This window comes from Cyrtonyx montezumae, unplaced genomic scaffold (genome assembly GCF_038088225.1).
Source record: "Cyrtonyx montezumae isolate F1298 unplaced genomic scaffold, pur_monq_1.0 scaffold_7, whole genome shotgun sequence".
Taxonomy (NCBI): domain Eukaryota; kingdom Metazoa; phylum Chordata; class Aves; order Galliformes; family Odontophoridae; genus Cyrtonyx; species Cyrtonyx montezumae.
Genome location: NW_027072078.1, coordinates 32,119,986 through 32,141,316, shown reverse-complemented (window position 1 = coordinate 32,141,316; position 21,331 = coordinate 32,119,986). Strand labels below are relative to the sequence as shown.

Here is a 21,331-nt window from a genome sequence, read left to right as displayed (position 1 = left end):
GGTTAAATAATAGGTACTGTGTGCCTGGCTTAAATGTAATCTTTTGAGAAATCAAAGCAGATTTCAGAGGCCAAACGATTTTCTAGCAAATACATTTGAACACAAAACAAAATTATGATCCAGAAGATATTACTGTGTTTTTTATTGTGATAAAGATGCAGAGAGGCATATCTACAGCTATTCTCTCACGGCTGTTCCATGGTGAAGCACAGCACACGAGCACTGCAGCAGCACGCAGTGATGCCTGGCCCCTTGGGACTTGGAAGGCCCATGGCTCCCAGTTGAAAGTGCAAGAGGAATGTAGGTAAGCAAAACATCATTATTTGAGTTGGCCAGTGGCCAGAGTGGCTAACACCCCAATCCTAACGAAGAAGAGAAAAGAATCCCAAGCCTGCTGTTTAATATGCATGACATGTTGGCTCTGCTGTCAACTTTTCCTCCCACCCCCTGCTTTTGTCTGCTTTTTCCACCTGTTGCAACTTGTCCTTACCCAGGCTGAGAGCTTGCCAGGGCAGGAATTTTCTTACTTCGGTGTTGCATTGTGTCTGGCACAATGACGCCGTGATCCCCGGCTACTCCTATTGAGACTCTAAAGGCATCATGAATAATGCTGACGCCCTGCAGCCCATCAAGACTTTGTTTTCACAGATACATTAAATAATATATATATATATAATCTTGACAGTATAATTATGGCTAGAATTCAGATACAGAGAAGATTTTTACAAACTCTGTCTCGTGGTTGCATGACTAACCACCAGATTTTCAGTAAAGTGTTCTTGGAGATAAGAAAAATATGCGAGTAGAAACAATAAAAATAATGCAATTCAATCTTATCAATTCAGGCAGTTCCAGCTTTTATGTGGCAAACAAGGAGATCAAATTGCATTTATCTAATATCACAGATTTTTTAAATGTCTAAAATATTTAATTATTTTGCTTTGGCAACCCAAAGCTGAGGAACAGATTACTGTTCCCACTACATAAGGAAATAACTGACAACAATTAGTATTTATTCTTGTTGCATTTGTAATAAAAATAGAATTCCATCACTTTCAAGGAAACCTAAAATATTAATAAGAATGTGATGAACTGAGTAAATGTGACGCCATAAGGAAATGATGGAGAACAGGTTGGAAATATAGTGCTTTGGGAATGTATTGCATTATCAAGTTTGTGATTGTGCATTTTGACAAGAGCCGCCCTCAGATTGATACGGTAGCCAAAGGGCACTCTTCCTACTGCAAAGCCGTTTGTTTCCATCTGGAAAAGGGGGAGTAGAGGAGAACTGATCCCCTCTGACAATCGATAGTGACTCAAGCCCAGGCTCTTCCACAAGAGGTCACTCCTGAGTGGCAAAATTCCCAGATAATGGCCAAAATGCGAACCAGAAAGTGACCATGGAGAGAAAGAGCAGCATTAAGCATAATAGCATTGGTTTTACCACCTACAATTTGACGATTGTGGCAGCCCCTATAATCCATATACTCACGAGATCTCTTTGCTTTTGGATAGCTGCATGGTTTCTGGGAACCTCGCAATGCATAGACACATTCGTTACCTACCTAACTTCTGTGCCCTGTGATACAGAATTAACATGGCAGGCTAGTCACCAGCTGACCCAATTACAACTGGTTTTAATTAAGAGGGGTTTTGGCAGCGTAGGAAAAACCTAGAGTCCAAATGATATGAAATGACTTGGAAATTATGAGGTCTACCACTAAACTTAAAAGCTGACCGGGATGAGACTTGTTTACATGAAAAGAAGCGGTGGAGCAAGGCAGACTTACTGAACCAAATGCACTCATTTTCTTATGGCAGAGATTAGTATGTGAAAACCTTGTCTTCCTGACACCAAGCATTATCTATACCAGTGAAATAGTTGGTAACATCAAATAAATAGCAGACTCTTTCCATGTATTTAAGAGTGGGATCGCAGTTGTACATATTTTGGTAACAGTCCCCAAGGCCATCCTTGGTTATTTCTCAAGCTCAAGAAAGCTTCAATTAAAATATGAGTTGAATCCACACTGGATGAGAAGCCGCTGAAAAGCTGCATGACCAAGAGGACGGACATTGTATGAACTTTGGAAATTGAGTCTGGCAGTTTAAGCCTAATTTTCAATGAAATTAGTGTCTACAAGTCAAAAAGCGTAACTGAGAATTACCATTTGTCCTTGTAGTGTGAGCAGAAGCAATTAGGATTATACATAAAACCCGAATTCCATCTACTTGATCTCTAGGAAAAGTCTCCCTAGTTTTATATTAAAGAGTAAATTCATTTGAATACTTTGGGTGGAATACACCTGTCCTTTATATACTTGTGCTGCTAAAAAGACCAACACAACAGCAATACTTGTTCTAAAACTGGACATTTTTTTTGCAGCCCTTAAAATGCCTAGAAGAAAAATATAAATGAGTGAACCATCTGAATATTTCATTAACGATTATTGGGGTGGAGGTAGCCTTCCAACAGGCATCAGTTGCTTGTTTTCCATGTAAAACGGTGGGGATTTTAAGCCATCTTTAAAAAATTTCCTTTGTTTGGATTCGACATTGGCAGCAGTCAATAATATAAGAGTACTATGAAATTACAGAATTGTTAAACTTTACAAGAACTTTATAAACACACTTGCAGATATTTCACATATCTTCTCTGTGCTCTGCAGTCAAACTGGACAATGAAACGACCACCTGTTAACTGCTAACAATGTGTCATTACCAGTTCTCATGCCTTTTTAAAGCAATTTTGGCTCTAGCTGCCGATAATTCTGGCTACGATACTTGTGTGAACATTAAGGGCACAGAAAGCCAAAGGCAGAAAACTGACAATACAGTTTGTGCCTAGACTACTAATAAGTAAGTGAATAATATGATTTTTCTAATTCCACATAATTACTAGATCTCAAGGGGCCAAAAAAGTTCTGAATACATATTTTAGAAGCAATCCGAGCTGCAGTATTTAGATACCAGCTTTGATTCACAGCAGATATTTTCACAATTTTTTAATAGTTTAAATAGCCTTGAACAAAACGAAGGTTACTCACAATTCTCTAAGGTTTGAAAAGAAATGTAGAATAAGTCTGCGACACTGCTCATGTTCAATTTTTCTGATTTGTTTGACAAATTATCAGTTAAAGATATGTGAGAAGTCGAAATAAATAAGTGGAATTTTCCCGAGTGATAAAACATTTAATGGGTGTTCTGATAGTAGCTGCCATGAGAGCAGAATCAGGCTCCTCCAAACTTACCGTGCTCTCAAGTCTCGCTTTTTCTTCTTCTGAGAAATGCAATATGATACACACAGCACAAAAGACATTGGGACAATTTTTTTTACAGATACACCCATGCTAGTTTATATTTTAAAACAGAAAGAAAAATTGAAAAAATAAAAATAAATAAAAATAAATCTCTGAGTTGATAAGAAAACAACAAAACGCTTCGGTCTGCAAAAAGAGACTATTTAATGAATCTCTGCATTTGTGTTTGTGTGAGAGCATGCATGTGTGCATATATTTATGAATATGTGGGTAATTATCATTAAAAATAGCGTCGTTGGGTCTTTTTGTTGTAACTCTTCTCCTAACATCTCAGCCTTTGATCCTGCGCTGAAATGCATGCAGGCAAATTCCCGCACAGACCGTCAGCACCTATAGGTATCTCAGAGCAGCACGCGGGGCTAAAGCTGTCACGGTGCTTACATTAGCAGCACCATGCGACTCCTGCCAAACAAAGGAGGAAAACAAAGATTCGGGAGAGGGGGTGACATTTTAAAAAGCTCAGTGGGTGATGTGGGGTCTCCCCCAGCTCCTGCTGCCCCCAGTACCACAAACATCTCAGCACGAGCTGGAAGAGGAAAGTCTCAGCGGGCTGAAGCCCACCCCCACTGGTTTTAGATCACTTTCTTTTGTAATCATACCAACAAAAATCCACCTTGATCCCTGAAATTTACTTTCCATACAATTACAGAACCATCCCTGAATGTCGGCTGGAAAGGATATGCCAGGTCTTTCAGCAATACACTGTATAAATATATAACAGACAAAATTACTCTAGCAATTTGAGGTATTTTACTAAAATGGAAACAAAGCAACTGAAATAGACCATTAGCATAGGACTCATGTTGCTTATTTTTAAAAATAAATGGCTTGAATAAATGTCTTTTCTCCGAAACAAATTTATTTCGTTTAGGAGGGAATGTCACCCTTTAAAAATGTGGAGCTAGTAACTGTCTTTACTTAAATGCAAGTTATGTATATCAGCCCAGAACACATTCAGCTTTACAATTCTCAGTGATCTTCCTTACATTCTGTATGTAATAAAAATTATCTTACCCTTTAATGGCATACTTATTTTACAAAGGGGAAACAGAAGGAAAAAAAATAGAAAAGAAAAAAATCTTACTTAATGATTTTCTGTGTTCAGGCTTTGATTCTTTGGATTCAGTGTCTAAGCTATTCAGTAATTCGGTGCTGGAGGATCTTCTGAGTTTGAACTCCAAATTTCTTGATGTACAACTCAGTTCTTTTGGCTGGGGAAAGGAAATGTATATTTATATTTGTGCGTGCTTCTAATAAAATTATTATTTGTATGAATGCAGCATAAGATTGCAGAATGCCAGCACAGAATAAGGAGCTAATGGACACAGCAAGTGAAGCAGTGAGTATATTATTTAAGGGAAGTGTAATGCAAAATTTTTCATATGGCAAAGCTTTTATGCCCCGACAGACTGATCTTAATTTCTGAGATAAATTCCCATTTAAGTAAGGAAAACAAAGGGCCTGCTTCCTTAGGCCTTAGAGACCAAAATGATTTCCACATTGTAGGCTATTTCCAAATTATAGCGGAGAGGAAGGTTGTTAAAGTAGCCTTTCTGTTTTAGATATTCACAGTAAATGTTCTTTCAAAAGTAATTGTTTCAAACATCTGTACAGATTTGGGTTGAACTGTGCTGGCATAAGCTTAGGGAAGAGCAGGGTTCTTTTTCTGCTACTCTAATTCACAGGCATACCAAGCAATGGTTCGTGACAAGTGGTGGCCCCAGTTTTTGTCACAATCAGGGGAAAGGAAAAAAGGAGGAAGAAGTATTTTTTGGCTAATCACACATCTCCTCCCATTACGCATGGTCAGGTGAGTTCTGTTATCTTAGGGGCTGGAAAAAGTTTTAAAACTGGAACAAATGGAACGGGTGAAACCTCCAGTGAGTGCCATTGGTGGCATCTTCTCCTGGGCATGTAGCAGTGGCACAAGCCCTGCCCACTGGTACCGTCACTTTGCTATGTGTTGCTGTGGCTCACCATATGCCCTGTGAGCTGCCAAAGCCATGATTTTACCTCTTCGCGGAGTGGCACTGAAACAATGGTCGAGTGTATTATCTGCTTAGCTGAGTAGCACACCAAAAAAAAAGAAAGTGCTCTGAGTCTCTATGGTAAACTCCACCCCAAAATCTTCAGCGGGATATCAGTATCCTCGCATAGCCAATGAAACACGCACTATGAAGACGTACATCATCAGATCAAACTTTTCTTTGCTGATTATAGCCTCAGGGTAATAGAATGTTTGCAGCTCTTTAAGGAAACAGTAGCCTTGCTCAGGTTAACCCTTTCCAAGAGACTGACTCTGCCCTCTCTGCCAATTCCATTTCAGAAAAAAAAAAAAACCACTTTGGGAAATGCAAGAAATGGGGTGATTTTCTCTCGCCACATTCTCCAGTGAACAAGGGAAGTCAGTGCCCCCCAAAAAAATATGTTCATGGAGCAGGCAGAGAAGGCCACCATTTGGAATTCGTACTGAGAGTGGCAAAAAGAGAAAGAAAAAGCTACAGCTGAATCTGTTTTGGTAATTAAAAACTGTTTTAATAAAATGCAGCCCTGCTTACTTCTTGTAGAAAAACCCCCAGCCTTCCTGGGAGAATAACAGCAATCAGTTACAAAGGAATATTATTTGCTGGTGTTATTCTTCTGAATAAGTAATACAGAAATTCATAAAAGGATCAAATGTAGTAATAGTTCTATTGAAGATTATATACTGTAGGCTGCATAAACAGAAAATGCAAAAATTCATTAGTTATTAAGTGCTTGTGTGCTTTTACAACCCTCAGCAAACCGATGTCCTTGTTATTTCAGAGAAATAAATGTAGCGTTGCATTTCAAGGCAAGATTCAAACGACGTTTTAGTTCAACAACCTTGTTTATCTGGCATTTTTCAGTAGATTTGCATATTTTTGTACCCTTCCGATAAAGGAATGTCTAGCTAGTTGCTAGCTGCCTGAAACCTGCAGAGATGCCTAAGCAAATGAAGTTGAAATTGCTACATCTTAATTAATAAAGGTAACAGCCAAAACAAATACATACCAATCTGTCAATTGCATTTTTGATAGCATGGAACCAATCCAATATGAGAAAGTCGATATCCGACTGGAGGAGGAACTCATTTCCTGACACTGTCGTGATCTGGGGGAGGACATGGATGGTGACAGGTAAGTAGAGCGCCCAGGACAGATCATTTTCTGCCATTGTCTCTGCTACACACCCAAATGCTTTGCATGTCCCTTTGTATCAATAATTATCTCCCAGAGTTACCAAGGAGTTCTGAACCTCTGTCTGAAAGCTGTTTATGATATGTCACAACAAACGAGATATTGTCTCAGCATTGCAACCACCATACACAAATAGTGCAAAAATAATGATAATGTGACAAAAAGTTAAGAAAAGCCAGGGAACTCAACACGACAGACAGCTCCGATGTAAATCCTGAAAAGAAATGAATTCAATGTGAAAATTAATTCCTGCTATTTTCACTTTGCATTTCTATTCTGGTTTTATTTTTGTATCTGATTTGTCTATCCTTGATTTTACACATTTCCTATATACCTGCGATCCCTAAGTCCACCAACCCTTTTGGTAAAATTAATAGTCACCACTTTTCACATTAAAAAAAAAATTACTATCAAAGATGGCTGTAGCAGAATAATTAGGAGCCCACTTATCAGAGAAAAAATCCTCAGTTTGTCTAAATAGAAGTATATTTACATTTTTGACCTCCACACTGGGAATATTTATCAAAAGAGTATTCACTCCCCTGATAACACCATTTCACTGCCTGACAATATTTGGTGGAAATATGCATGCATATTCTGCTGGTCTGAACTCCTGAAAACCGACATGAAAATAATGATCTGTCATTGCCACACACATAGATATGTTTTAAAATAAGTTCTTACAAAGATGGATCTCTAGGTTATTTTATGAAACAAGTTAAAATGACCATTATACAGATAGCAATACTGAGGCATGGAGCTGCAGCATAGCACACGTGGCTGTAGATGCAGGGTAGAGCAGCTCTGCCTACTTGCAGTTCAGGTGGCATCTCCACCATGGTCTGCATGATGCAGGATCTCACCTTGTGCATGCTCCAAACCTGCTCAGCACCCACCAGCAATGAAGCCAAAGCTTCATTATTATTATTTATGTTATGAAGAGATGCCTGTGCAAAACTAGGTAGCATCCCAACTGCATGTTCAGGATGCAGTGATTTGGATACAGTCTCAGTCCGTTCAATGGGGTATGTTATTTCTCAGGTTGAAAACCTGTTTACCTTTTTGTCAGGGAATGGCTGAACACAGTGGTTTCTGTCTGAACAGAGTGTGAGGAAAAGCAGAGCAGAGTTGCTAAGACCTGGCACAGACTATTAAATCTGGTGACCTGAAGTGCTACTGTTTCTCTGCATCTGCCCATGTCAGGAGGCTTTCCTAAAGCATAAAGTAAGCAGATCAGATGCTCTCCACATCTTTCTTAAAACTGACATACTACCAAGGGAGAAGAATTAAAAAAAAAAAAGAAGAAGAAGAAGAAAAAAAACAGCTTGTTTTATTAATTGTTCTATAACTCTCCTGTTATTGAGGAAATGCCTGTAAGGAAGGTTTCCAAAGTCATCAGCATTAAGGAAAATCCCATCAGCGCAGCTCCAGAGGAGACATCCTGTGAGAGTGCTGCAGAGAATGTGGGAATGGGCTCCCAGTGTGGGTTGGGAGCCTGCCCGCCTGCCTGCAGATGTTCCCAGCCCCAGCCAGCCCCACGCCGGCCCTACAGGAGCAGACCTCCAGCCTCTCCATTGTTCACCGCGCACAGGGAGAGCTAGCGGTTGGGGACACTGGAATCCCGTTATTACTCCTCTGCCCCGGTGCTAACCACTGCTCATGTGCTATCCATTCTCTTCATCAATAATAAAAAAAGCCCAAAATCAACTTAAGGTAAAACGTTAAAAGGCCTCCAGGTCTGTGGCCAGTTCATGCTGCAAGTTTAGGGATCAAAAAGCGTCACGTTTTGTCACAATTTATCAATGCATATGCGCTGATACGGATTAGACTAAACATAGGCAACAATTCAACCCGATGCCTCTCTCCTAGTACAAACAAATCATTATTAAAATTATAAAATGGAATAACAGTTTCAAAGTAAGAGCAACATATATAATTAGATTTACTGTATTTTCATGGCTTAAAAGGGACGCAACGTAGTTCAGTCTTCATTCAATCCGGATGAAAATACAAGTATTCAGCACTGCATAAACATTTGTACTGTATGATATGCAAAAGAGATACTCCATTGCTAACAAGACCAAAATAAAATACATGTTGAAAATTTCTTTGTCTGAATGTGTTATTCTGATAATCATATATTATCGATGTTTTAGGAGCAAATCTGTAAAAACAGATCATAGTATTGAGGAAAGAGAATTCAATTAAAATATACTTTCTGTAAAATATAGTTCAAGTCCTTTTCTTTCTTTCCTCAGACTAATCTTCAGAGCAACTAGACAGTTTCAAGAAGACTGCTACTGCTCTCTACAGTTTAAATGCATCCACTCCTTAATTACAGTCAGTAATTGACTTTGTTCTGCTCCATTCCAGTCATTCACAGGAAAGCAGTTCCAAAGGCTTTGGCTGGTAAATCCCATTTAATGTGCAGGTTTCCTATCCCACTTTTATATATTACCTCCTTAGGATTTCTGATAAATGGTTCTTGGAAGGGATTGCTAAACCATATTTGCACTTTGAACAATCGAATTTTCAACACCCCTGGGAAAAGACATCAGTAAAGAATGCTAGCTTTGAGTAAACCTTGTGATTGAACAATTTATGATCAGAGCCCTAAACGTTGTATAACTAACAACAAGCATAAATTGCTCCATATTAAGGCATGCTAACACTCCGTCCTTGTATTAGGCACTGCTGAAGTAAACAGGGGCTGGAGACAATGAAAGAAAAATCTTAAATTAAAATAAAAAAAAAGGGAGAGAAAAAAGAAAAAAAAGAAAGAAAAAAAATGAAATCAAAGTGCTCTAGATGCCAGCCTCTCTCATGCCAGGTGCTTTAATTGTTTCAATATTTCCTGAAATCCTTCTCCATCATTTTTTTCAAAGGCTCCAGTATGGAATTAGCAAGGCCTTACCAGGCAGAATTGTGAGGCTGCTGTCAGCAATAAATACCCACAAAAAATGACAACCAGCATTCAGCCCTCTTGTTTTCCAAAAGTGTGCCCTTCAGGTTGCTTCCAGTAGAGCCAGGACTCCCAAAGTCCTTTCTTGCTGTAGTACCTTAGAAAAATCCTTTCTCAGGCTGAGTCCTTCATCCTGAGCAGTTTTACAACTGCAGTACAATCCTACTGTTCAGCACTGATGATCTGAAAACTCTGGCTCACTGCGGGTAAATGTGTGTTAAGTTTGATGTGCTGCTGGGCTGCCAACAAAGTAGCAGTGGAAGTGGAAAGTAGAAGGCAGAAGGGATACACTCTTTTGTAATATTCTATTCGTTGTGTGATTCATTTTAGGTTTCTCTTGTCATCATACACAGCTGCAAACAGAGGGGTATGCCAGCACAGTGCTCTGCTAAACCTCTATTGAACAAGATCCTATGTTATTAAAAAAAAAAAGATATCAATACAGCACCAATACTGTATTTTATTAATGCCATTACCATTAAATTACCTAAATACCCTGTATCCCATCTGGGATCAGTATTTCCTAAAAATCCCACAAATCCTATGCTTTTTTTCTGCACTAAAGCTTGCTCTGGGACATGCGATGTGCCATGCATGGTTGTGTTTCTCTAGGTCTTCCAAACAATTTCAGCTCACTCGGTTCACTTTTAAAATCACCTCAGAGATTCTCCCCTTTTCACAGTATACCCACGCCACAAGAACACAGAAGATCAAAGACATAAAAACGTCACTGAGTAAGCCCAGGAGTTTTTGTCCACAGCCCTCCTAAAAATGTTGGACCTTGCAACTATTGCACTGCTGTGAAAGAATATATCCTTCATGGCACATCCCCTTGGTTCTTTACCAGTATACATTTCTTTTAGCTGCAGAATAGGGATGGAGGCAATTTTAGCTGTCTTACTGATAGGCACTCTATGGAGATATAGAAAAGGGAGAAAAAAATCACACAGCAAAACAAAAATACAAAACCGTATTATTGATTCACTCACTTCAAAGTGTGCTTATGCATCTCTGGTGACTACAACTATTATTTGCAGTGATGAACTATTTTCAGACAATGCCGAGTGCAAACTTTAATACAGGAAGTGAAGAACTCTACAGGGAAGAAGAAATACAGCAAGAACACTTCAGAGTCTCTCCCCTGCATTGAACAAGCATGGAACAAGCAGCTTGGAAAGTGTGTTTCATGTATGACTCATGTGTGGCCACCAAGAACCCATCTCCCCATTTCTTATTTCAGCCAAATACTGAAACAAAACATTGTTTACTTCCTTCTGAATGTTGGACACACTAAAAAAATCCCAGTCTATTGTGGTAGTACCTCCTTATATAAACTATTCCAATAGTCCCATGTTGGATTATTGGGCACTTCTAGACCATGGAAACCCTACACTGATGCTAAATCCAGTGCAGAATCCAGTGCAGAAAACCTAAATTTTGATGTCACCTGGGACTCTCACAGCCTGTGGTGAACACTAAGTGATTTAAACTTAGATTGACAGATACCTCTGCGTGCAGAAACTCAATAAAATGTGTTCCTCTTGTTGCACTGTGCATTGGGACTGCTGCTCTTGATATGTGTAGGAAAAAAAAGGAAATGTGAGTCGCTGGAGCATTTCTAGCTCAAAAGCTAACACTCTTCCCCCTTCCCACTGCTTCCTTCATCTCACCTTGCATCTTACAAGCTTTTTTCTGATCATGTCAACCATCTTGATTCCCTTAAAGGAGAGGAATTTAGGCTTTGCCTCTACTTTTTTTGAGATATTTTTACAGGATGGGATCTAGTCATTCTACCCACTTAACACAGGACATGCCACTCTCCATCTGCATGGCAGTCGCCAGGGCAGGGAAAGAGAGCAAAGAAAGTTGGGGGGGGGAATAAAAAAAGAAACAAACTGGGAATTTTCTCGCTCTTTTTCAAAATGTTCTTGAAAAAATAAGAAAGGAATATCATTAGAATATAATATAGCTTGAGAATAAATACATAAAAGATAGAAACTTGTGTCCACACCCACAGCAGAAATAGAATTAATTAAAGTTGGGAGACACTATGCTCCTTAGTGGTTTAATTATCTGGATTTGAATTAAACAGGGACAGAGAGATATGTAAGTTTTTAAAAACATGTCAAAAGTCGAACTGCATTTCTGAAAGTTGATCTCAAATTCTTTCTTACAGATAATCCAGTCTCTTGGCCGTGTTTATGCTAAATGAGTGAGCAGCAGAGGATAAATAAAATATCTCTCTATGCTGTACTGTAGTGAGCCGAGACTCTAATATTCAAGAAATGCAAATAGAAGAAAACAAAAGGATCAGTATGCAGTTGCATTATATCCATGCTGCTTCATATATCCATTATACGGTTCAGGCTCTTCAATGGAGGTAGCCATGGTTATGCTGATAGTTACATTACTTAAAGGACTCTAAGATGTTTATGACTACTAAAGAAATCTCATTATCAAGCAGATTGTCTGTCTCATATTACAGTCTGGCTTTACTAAGCCAGCAGTCCTTTGCATGTCGAGCAAAGTTAACACTGAAGTGAGGGAGACGTATCAGCTTGGAAGAAGAGGTCTTCAACCAATGTTTCCAAAAAAAAAAAGATATTTGTTAAAACATTTTGTGAGAAACTATCTGCCTTGTGTTCCCAATGTTGCTAGATGTTAAGTAAATATATGCTGATTGCAAAAAAAAAGTTGCTTTGGCAACTCTCTTATTAAAATGCATTTGTAACCCCCATCTGTCATGAAAGTTTTGAAAAGTTTGTTTACTTTGGATAGCCGCCTTATCCAGGGTTACCCCAGCATACAATGATAGCAGTCTTCAGAAGTTGTGTGAGGAACAAGCCACTGGGGATCCATTTTTGTTTTAATTGGCACACACAAACACTTTTCTGGTCTGTCAAAAAGATCAAGCTAATATGCATGGCGGGTGTTATATTCTCAGCTTTTGGGAGTAGTAAAGCTCCCTTTATTTAAGTAATTTAAATGATAGACTGCAAAAACTTTGCAAGTCAGAAAAATGTTTTATACTTTCTTGGGGAATATTTGTTTTAAGCAACAGAAAATGTTCTACATATCTAAAGATGTTGAACCTTATGTTATAATTACCCTGTTTCTTCTGACTCTGTAAAAATTACTGTGAAAACCGAGTATTGCAAAGAGGCAACAAACAGATCCTGTGTTTTCACAACTTCCACAATATTAGCAATTGAAAGACCGATCCCTGCCAGATGTTTACAGGATATATCCTCAATTGTGTAGCCTTGTGGCAACACCGATTTGAACATCCATTTTCTGGAGACATTTGTGGGGTCATAATACCAAAGCAACCTGCTTATATGAATAATTTGCTTTTTAATGAAATCTAATGCTTTGGATATTTACATCAATGGCTTTGAAGTGGATTCACCAGTCTGAATTCTAGGGATAAACTTCCACAAAATAACAGGATTTTTCTTCAAATGAAACTGTGTTGTACCAGTGATAAACAAGCATGTGTTATTTCCAGAAAATTTCTACGATTGAGTTCTTCAAAATACTATTGCAGTAAAACAATGAACTTTGGGACTGTTAAGAAGACAAATATATTTGAGCTTAATGCTTCTCTTCTGCTATGCAATGAAATCATAGTATATTTAAGTTTTTCCTGAATTACATTAATATTAGTGAAGAGAAATTGGATCTTCGCTTCATGAGGAAATCTCCCTTCATCTCTGCCTGTGAAAAATTTCATAAGCAGAAGAACTGATTTATATCATTCGTAAGGAAAACTCTGAACAGAAAGGATGCCACGATTAAAGCTGATTAGGTCCCAGAAGACCAAAATTCCTTGTTGGGTTTCAAGAGATAACACTGGAGAATCCAGAGAACCTCGCTGAGGAGAAAAGGACCAATGACATGCTGTGAGTATGGGCTCACTTTCACTAATTTCAAGGAATGGGTGACCATTCTCCCTTTTATACACATCAATCCACATCTATTTCTTCCTTTCTTTACAGATGCGTGAAAGAAAACACATGCTGTTTGATGGAAGAGAAAGGAATGCTCCTGCTGGGCATTAAGACAAAGTGAGGAGATTTGGAAGTCATCACAGATATGGGAAGTGAGAAAGATGTACCCCAAAACTGGTTATAACCAAAAAGCAAGAGAAAGTAATTAAGACACAACTCATGTCTGTGTGTAGTGAGAAGTAGGGGAATAGACAATTGTGTATTTTGTCCACAGATGAAGACTTTAGGCACTGTATGAATACCTACTGCAAGCTACTTTTCTCCTTGGGGTAATATTTTACTGTTATTGCTTTTACAGTCTGAAGCTATATATTACATAACTGCATACAGAGATATTGGCAATGGTTTCTTAGAGAAGTCCCTGTCTTTCTTAGTTTTAGTGGCTGGACAAGACCTTGTGATAAATGGTCCTCCTGTCCAATTTTATATGCACGTTACAGCACTTTGTGATATATGTGAGCTCAAAACTCAACATGATAAGTTCTCCTAACAAACAAAAAATTCAAAAGGAGAATGAATGCTCTATTTTCAGTACAAGCAAAGATATATATTTAAAATATATATGTGCTGTGTGTAAAGATTTCGTTTTGTTGACTCTTATTTTAGCGAGGAATTTATTCATCAGTAGCAAAGCATTTTACAGCTACATTATTTGCAGGCAGAAGCCAGCACTGGCTTTGAGGATTTCATTTACTGACACATGTCTCCTATTAATAAGTGCTGAGACTGCACAATAAGAAAAAAAAAAGAGATGCTGTTATAAGTATCTTTATACTTACAGTAATGTATTTGGCCGTGATTATAAGTGTTTATAAAACATTCAAGAATCGTTCCTTGTCTACTTACACTAATGAGAACACCTGTTAACTTCAGAGCTGCACAGGCTTATTTGCATTGAATTCAGGTTTTTGCACACTGTACATCACTTTTTGAAACAATTAGATGTTTACAGAGAAATATAGCTAAAAGAAGAACAGCAGCTTGAATGCCCTCCAGCCCAAGCCAATACTAATCCTGGTTTGAGTGAAAAGCAGAAATCTGCTGAATTATAATACTGACACAGATTCAGTTAGCAGCGAGCAAAGGTGTACCTGCAAATCCTCTGATAGCAGATGTTACTTGTGGGGATTGATACCTGCTGCTGAATAAAGCATTTCTTAGAGATGAAACAGCACTACCGAATAGGATTTTTCCTTGTTCTGTTTATCATTCCCTTTCCATTTATTATATTTTTTTTCTTTCTTACTTAAAACCTTTTCATGTACGGAACATGCAGAACACGTGGTCATTTTTCAAAATAGCTGTTTGTTTTATTAACTTACCAAAAGTCAGTACAGCAACTCAAGAATCCTCCTACTGCTAGAGATCCAAAACACTATCTCTGCCACAGAGGGTTTTATGGCCTGAAGCAAGGAGGCAGGAGGTCCTTTTCTATGAAAACAGGTCTACTGAACGGTAAGTATGATACCCTGCTGCTACACAACCACACCGGCTACTGTTTAAAAACAATGTAAAACATCAAAGTTCATCTGTGATCTGAACATACACTCTGCCAGCTGTATCAAGCTCCTGAGTGTTGTAGGCAGGAAGATATAATGGTTATCATCCCTCCTTGCATGCAGGGAGACAACAGTGCATAACATCTTCCTCCCATCTTTATCTGAACACAAATATTAGCAAAAGCTAAGCTTCAAAAAGGCTACTATATTCATTTAAGAGCACAGTGTAACAACTGAAAAGATTTCCACCACAAAATAAATAAATAAATAAATGAAACATGTAGTGTTTCAATAGAAATGATGTTGTATGGACACTATTTACAAATATATCAACAACAAATATTTTCCAATGATAGTAACTATCTAGCTGAGATCTGAAGATTCATGGCCTTGACAGAAAACTTTCACAGGCAATATTATACATGCAGTGCTGAATTAAGTACTGAGGTATAAGGATGCTTCAATTCCAGGCTATAGACTACGAGTATTTCTTAGTGTCAGGTTTGTCAGTCATGTCATTTTATATAATAATCGGTACCACAGTGTAGATAATATTGAGATCCTGTTTCATTTCAAGAATAACATCATCTGATTTCAATAATTAGAAATTCTTGTAACCCAGAAAATTAACATTGCATATCTCCATACTCTTACGATAGTTTCAAACAAGTTTTCCCTTGTTAGAGGTTCCTGGATCTTTAGATATTCTGGAACTGCACTGGCAGCACTGAAAATACATTGGCCTTTAAAATTATAAGCTGCTCTAAGTAGTAGAGTAGTAATGAAAAAGGTTAATCAAAATGTTATTTAAAAATATCACATAACCTTAATACCAAATTATCTTTTCACAATAGGTGTCCAAGGTTTTTTTTTCTAGGAAAAGAGGATTTAGCTCAGAATTCAGTGGGTTTTGTACACAAGCTGAATTTATTTATGTAGCAGTAACTGAGTGAAAAACAACTGAGTTATTTGACTATGTAGTTCATGAAGAAGCCAACCTACATTGATCAATTTTGTTTTTTATCAAACACATGTGGACTTAGAAAAATACAGTAAGACATAGGTACTGTCTGTCCACATCATTGTCTTATTGGTATGCACCAGGATATGTCAAATCCCAGACATTAAAAGGCATATATATTCGTTTAAAAACACATCTAATTTTTACAAGTATCTGAAATTTCTGAATAATGTAGCCTTTTCTCAAGTGTTAGATCATGATGCACACTTTGACATCTGTCAGTCAAACTTCTGGCTAGCACGCTGGACAATCTGGAGGGATGCACCAGAATGTGATGTGTCATGCAGAAAAACTGAAAAACTCCATTTTTCCAAAATAAAAATCACAGCTTTTAGTTTTAAATAGAGAGAATGACTGCAAAATATTTGGCCATCTAGACTGTAAAGATTGAGGTTGGATAATCAATAACGTTTGTCGCTGAATTACCCACTGATAACAAGTAATTTCCTGCTATTCGTGAGGGGAGTTGGGAAGCAGTTTTTTGGAAATTTGGCAGACTCTCTCCCTCTTTTCTAAATATGCTGTGTCTGAAAGCCTGGTATGCTTCTCTATCATAAGCTCTGGGATGATGCAATATAGCCAAATGCAGGTTTGGGGTGACAGCACTTTCAGGAACTTGGGAATCTAAATATAAAGAGAGGCTAAAAATATACCAAATTACCAGGCAGAGAAATGGCTGGGTATTTGGGTTTTGAGTCCTCCATAATCATAATACCATATTTATCTGGAGTCTTGCAACACCATGACTGTTGCTCAGCTTCTTGTCACTAATAAATGTACAGTACACGTGACAGGGAAATAAACAGAGTGTTTTAAAACACATTCCAGCCTTCTTGTCCAAAGATGTCATCGTTGCATATTAATTCAAGCCCCGTGCATGTGCCAGGAGATTCATGCTTATCCAGCACATGAACTGGAGATACAGAAGTGTTATGACCAGAGTATCTCCATACAGGCCCTGATCCTCGTGGGCTCTGCCCTTCTCACCACCTTATTATAGGCACCAGATGCACGCTGAGTCTCATCGAAGCAAATGGCTCAATGGCAATTAAAAAATTACATCCAGCCAGTAGGATATATTTTACATTGCCAGGTAAAATGGAAAATGTAAAGCAAAATGGGATTTCAGATTTTAGCTCCTGACGGAGTTAGGGTTTTTCTTTGTTTGGTTTTTTGTTGTTGTTGTTGTTTTTGTTTGATTTTATTTAATACGGTCCTATGATCTAGTCCTTATGACACTCCCCAGCCACTAAAACAATTCACAATATTATCAGATCCTTGAGATTCACAAACGAAGTAGAAGAGCCACTTCCCAGGGATTTGGGGCACTTGCTTATTAGACCATTGCTGGAAGAGCTGACTCTATCACTCATGTCTACGAGCAGAGACGTGTAAGCAAGTTTGAGCTATAAACAGAACCAATTACATTAACATTTCCAAACACTTTCAAGAATAAGACTAAAAGGTTTTGTTTGTTTTGCGAAACCGTGATCCTCTATGCTAATAAGTCTAAATTTTGATTAAAAGAATAACATTCAAAGCCAAACCTGGCAGTACAGCTTCTTATGTGCTTTTCTTTCATCTGCTGGTAGCCGTGATTCAGCAAGGTACTTCATTAAGCAACATGCAACTTCCAGAATACAAGCAGTTGCACTGTTTTCAGTCACAAGATTGAAATGAGTAAATCAGTCAGAGCAAAAATAGCAGAAAAAGTTATATTTATTCACAGAGTGAATATTTCAGGGAACAAAAGACATGTTAGTGACAGTCAGTAAGAGCTGCATGTAAATTAACAGCAGAACCACGAGAAACACAATTAGCTGTCCCTTATAAACCTCACAGCAAAGGAAGCTACATCCTTCTAGGCCTACTGAGTGAAGAGAATGGATTACTAACATAAAGCAAAACCAACAAAAATCCCACTGGATGGGAAATTGATGTTCTTCACAGTTCTACACAAGCCCAAACTGTCAATTTTATCATAAAATTATAGAATCATAAATGTTGGAAAAGACCACTAAATTCATTTAGTCTGGCCACCACTCCACCCCCCCACATGCCCACTGACTAGTGCTATATCTCCACAATTCAACATCTCTGGAGACGATGACTCCACCATCTCACTGGACAGTCTGTGACAGTTTCCTTCAGGAAATATATATATATATACTATATATATATAGTATATAGAAATATATATATATATATATATATTCCTCAAGTACTTGAGGAACACATTACCAGAAAATTGAATATGATTGTTATTTATCTCTGGTTATAATCATCAAGACACTGTCATATCAACATGAAAAATTAAGAGAAAAATAATAACTAAGAAGTTGTAGCTACTCTTCAGCTAAACATAGTTGCCAGTCTTCCCCATAGCTCATTCGTTTCCTTCTGAGAACACATGAACTGATTTGCTATCTCAGCCAAGCTCAGTGTCTAAGATTAACTAGAAATTGACTTTGGAGAGAATTAAGCCATAATTAGATATTGCCAGAACTTGAGGATTAAAAGAGCAAAACCAAAAAACAAACAAAACAAAACAAACAACAACAAACTGCTGGGAGTTTGAGGGTTTTAGAAATTCAGTTACACCATTTCACCTCTTACTTAAATGCAAATGCACTCAGATTGAAGCAGCGTGGCATAATGCACAGAAATACACCGTATCTGAATAAACAAGTGAGAAATGTTAGAATAGGCGAGTCTTTATCAAAACTCTCACATAACAAAGAAGGGGCACTGGTAGCTCTGTATTACTTAGGAAAGTTGCCCTTATCTCGGGAGAGAACAGGATGCCATTTTCACGCTCAAATCCGAATGATAACTCATTCCTGTTCTTCACTGCTTTTGCACAATGACAGGTCATTCACCTCACTAGTCTCGTGCATTGCAAAAATTAGCAACCAAGAAAATGAATCTGGATTGTTTCATATTTTTGAACTTGCTTATTTGCCTCTATGCTCTGTTTCCTACTGAAAACCCGTTCGATGCATCTCTGCACCAACTTCACAGCCGACACGGAGCAAGAGAGACGGAGAACCTTGTGAATTTTCCCAATGTATCAGACTTTCAGAAACACCTGTGCTAAATAACTTTGTGCTGAGCTACTGTGAAAAGCTGCAGTGTTAAATAGCAATCATAGTTTCTTATTTTTCACTGCACTGGTTACTCCTCTGCTTGAATCCTCTGAGCTGTTGAACAGAGCATAAATGGCACCCATTTTAATCTTAGTGCCTTTCTCCTTTTGTACAATGCCAAGTCACAAATTTCTTTATTTATCTGGAAGTGTCATTATATCAATATAATGGGAGTTGAGCAATGCCTTTTAAGTTGGAAAAAGATCTGTTTATAAATGCCTTCCATTGCTGAATAGAAGCCATTCATTCATTGACCACTATAGGAAGATGGGGTTATAGGAAGGGGTTGAGGAAAATCCTTAAACACGTTTGATTTCATGCGTTTTTTAGAATGTTATTTCTCTTCTTTAGAAAGATCCCCAGTTCTTTATGTATGGACCAAACTACTGCAAAAATTAACAAACATACATAGTCACAACCATCCCATATATAGAACTACAGATCTTAAGTGTACAAAAGCTTTGCTTTCCACTTTACAAGAAAACAAGTGCCCTTAAATCTACAGGATAGCTTCAAAAAGATGCATTTCCACCTATACAGAGCTTTATGGGCTTTGTGTTAATTGTTCGATGAATAATAGTCCAAACAAATTACTGACTTCACTAATGGAGATCAGAAAGAAAATAAAGCTACCACAAACAGGTAGAAAAAGTTGCAGATAGTGGAGATTTTTTTGGCCAGCATTATCTCACTATGCCCATCTCCTTGCCCAAAAATAAAGAATCTGGGAGCAGAAAGCTGTCTGATATCCACACACAGCCAGCATTCGGCATCATGTTTCCACTATCAACAAGGTTTCTCATATTCCAGCTGTAACCCCTTTATTTGTGCTTCTCAGTGACACAAACCATCCTGCAGTGTTGTTACAGGAGTGGCCCAATAAAGTGGGAAAGGAGCTGCTGATGATAATGATTCATCTCTAGAGATGCCTGCATCAGTCTGACTGGAGGTTGGAGATATGTTTAGACACTACACTCAAGACAGAACGAGCCTAAAAAAGCATTTGCTTAGCCAAACCTTTTGAAACTGGAGGGGGGGGGGGGGGGGGGGGAGGGGAGAAGAAGAAGAAAAAAAAGTTGTTGGAAATTTACTACTCTTTGTTATAATCGGAATTTTAAGCAGTCCTTGATTTTCACCAGACTCAAGTCAAGAGGGCGCAGCTCATGCTATTTAAATGAAGCTCCCACAATATTTTGTGGCAAGTTGATATTTTATGGCAGTGGGTGCAAAACACACCAGCAGCACCATTATAAACTTTGAAATGCTTTGAAGAATATCAAGCACCAACTGCACTGCCAATAGTGTTTTAAGTACAAAACGTGGGGAACTAAAATTATGCAAGCAACTATTTCCCACACAAGTAGTCCCAATGATTTCAGACAAGGGTGATAACTGCTATGGAGATTGCAGAAGGGGATTCTTGAAAATGTATATATAAAAGCACTTTCCAGTGCAAAGAAGGTAGCAGCATCCGGACTCGTGTTTAGGTAGGTTTGTCTGTGTTCTTGTGCTTCTTGTTTGCTACCTGTGTGAAGCATGCTTCAAAGCTATAATCTATATATGGATAAAGTGTGAATTTCAGTGCTTTCCTTTCATTAGAAGCCTATTGTGAATTGCTCCTGAGCAACTCTCCCGCCAGGTAATTTAAACAGCAGAAAAGATAGGCAGGTATGTTATTTTCAATGGAGTCCCAAGGTGGCTCTCAATTAAGAGAAACAATTGACTGATGTTTCTCTTTTTTGCTGCCAGGAAGCTCTATGTAGTATTTCTAGAGCTTTTCCTCCACTCTACACAACATGTGGGCTCAGTGTCAAGCTGTGAGTTTGTAAATCTTTTTCAGCACTTATCAGAGCTCAACATGAATTATGGCATTGCCAAATCTGCTTATGCAGTTGTGTTGTTTTGTTGGTTAGGTGTTTTTTTTTTTCTTATACTAGAAGAAAACGCACAGTTGTGTGGTTGGAAAGAAATGCCTGCATACTTTCATTGGGAAAATGCAGGCAATTGTGACTGAAACCCAGAAAAAAATATATATTTCTCCTTAATCCTGTGTCATTACTGCCTTTAAACTTTGGAAACTTCTGAGCAAGCTCTCAAGCTCTCTGTGGTGCTCATGGTTTCCCTCTATACCTTTATTACTGAGATCTTGTTAACT

At 38.1% G+C, this 21,331-nt stretch overlaps 1 protein-coding gene across 1 annotated transcript in view; it reads right to left on the bottom strand.

Annotated features, from left to right (window-relative positions):
* Positions 1-21,331, bottom strand: part of ARHGAP15 (Rho GTPase activating protein 15) — a 314,922-nt gene that overhangs the window by 148,800 nt on the left and 144,791 nt on the right. The window contains exons 7-8 of the mRNA XM_065751003.1: positions 6,354-6,452; positions 4,405-4,531 (exon numbers count right to left, since the gene is read on the bottom strand). Of these exons, the coding sequence (XP_065607075.1) occupies positions 4,405-4,531; positions 6,354-6,452 (226 nt within the window). The remainder of the gene's footprint in view (positions 1-4,404; positions 4,532-6,353; positions 6,453-21,331) is intronic.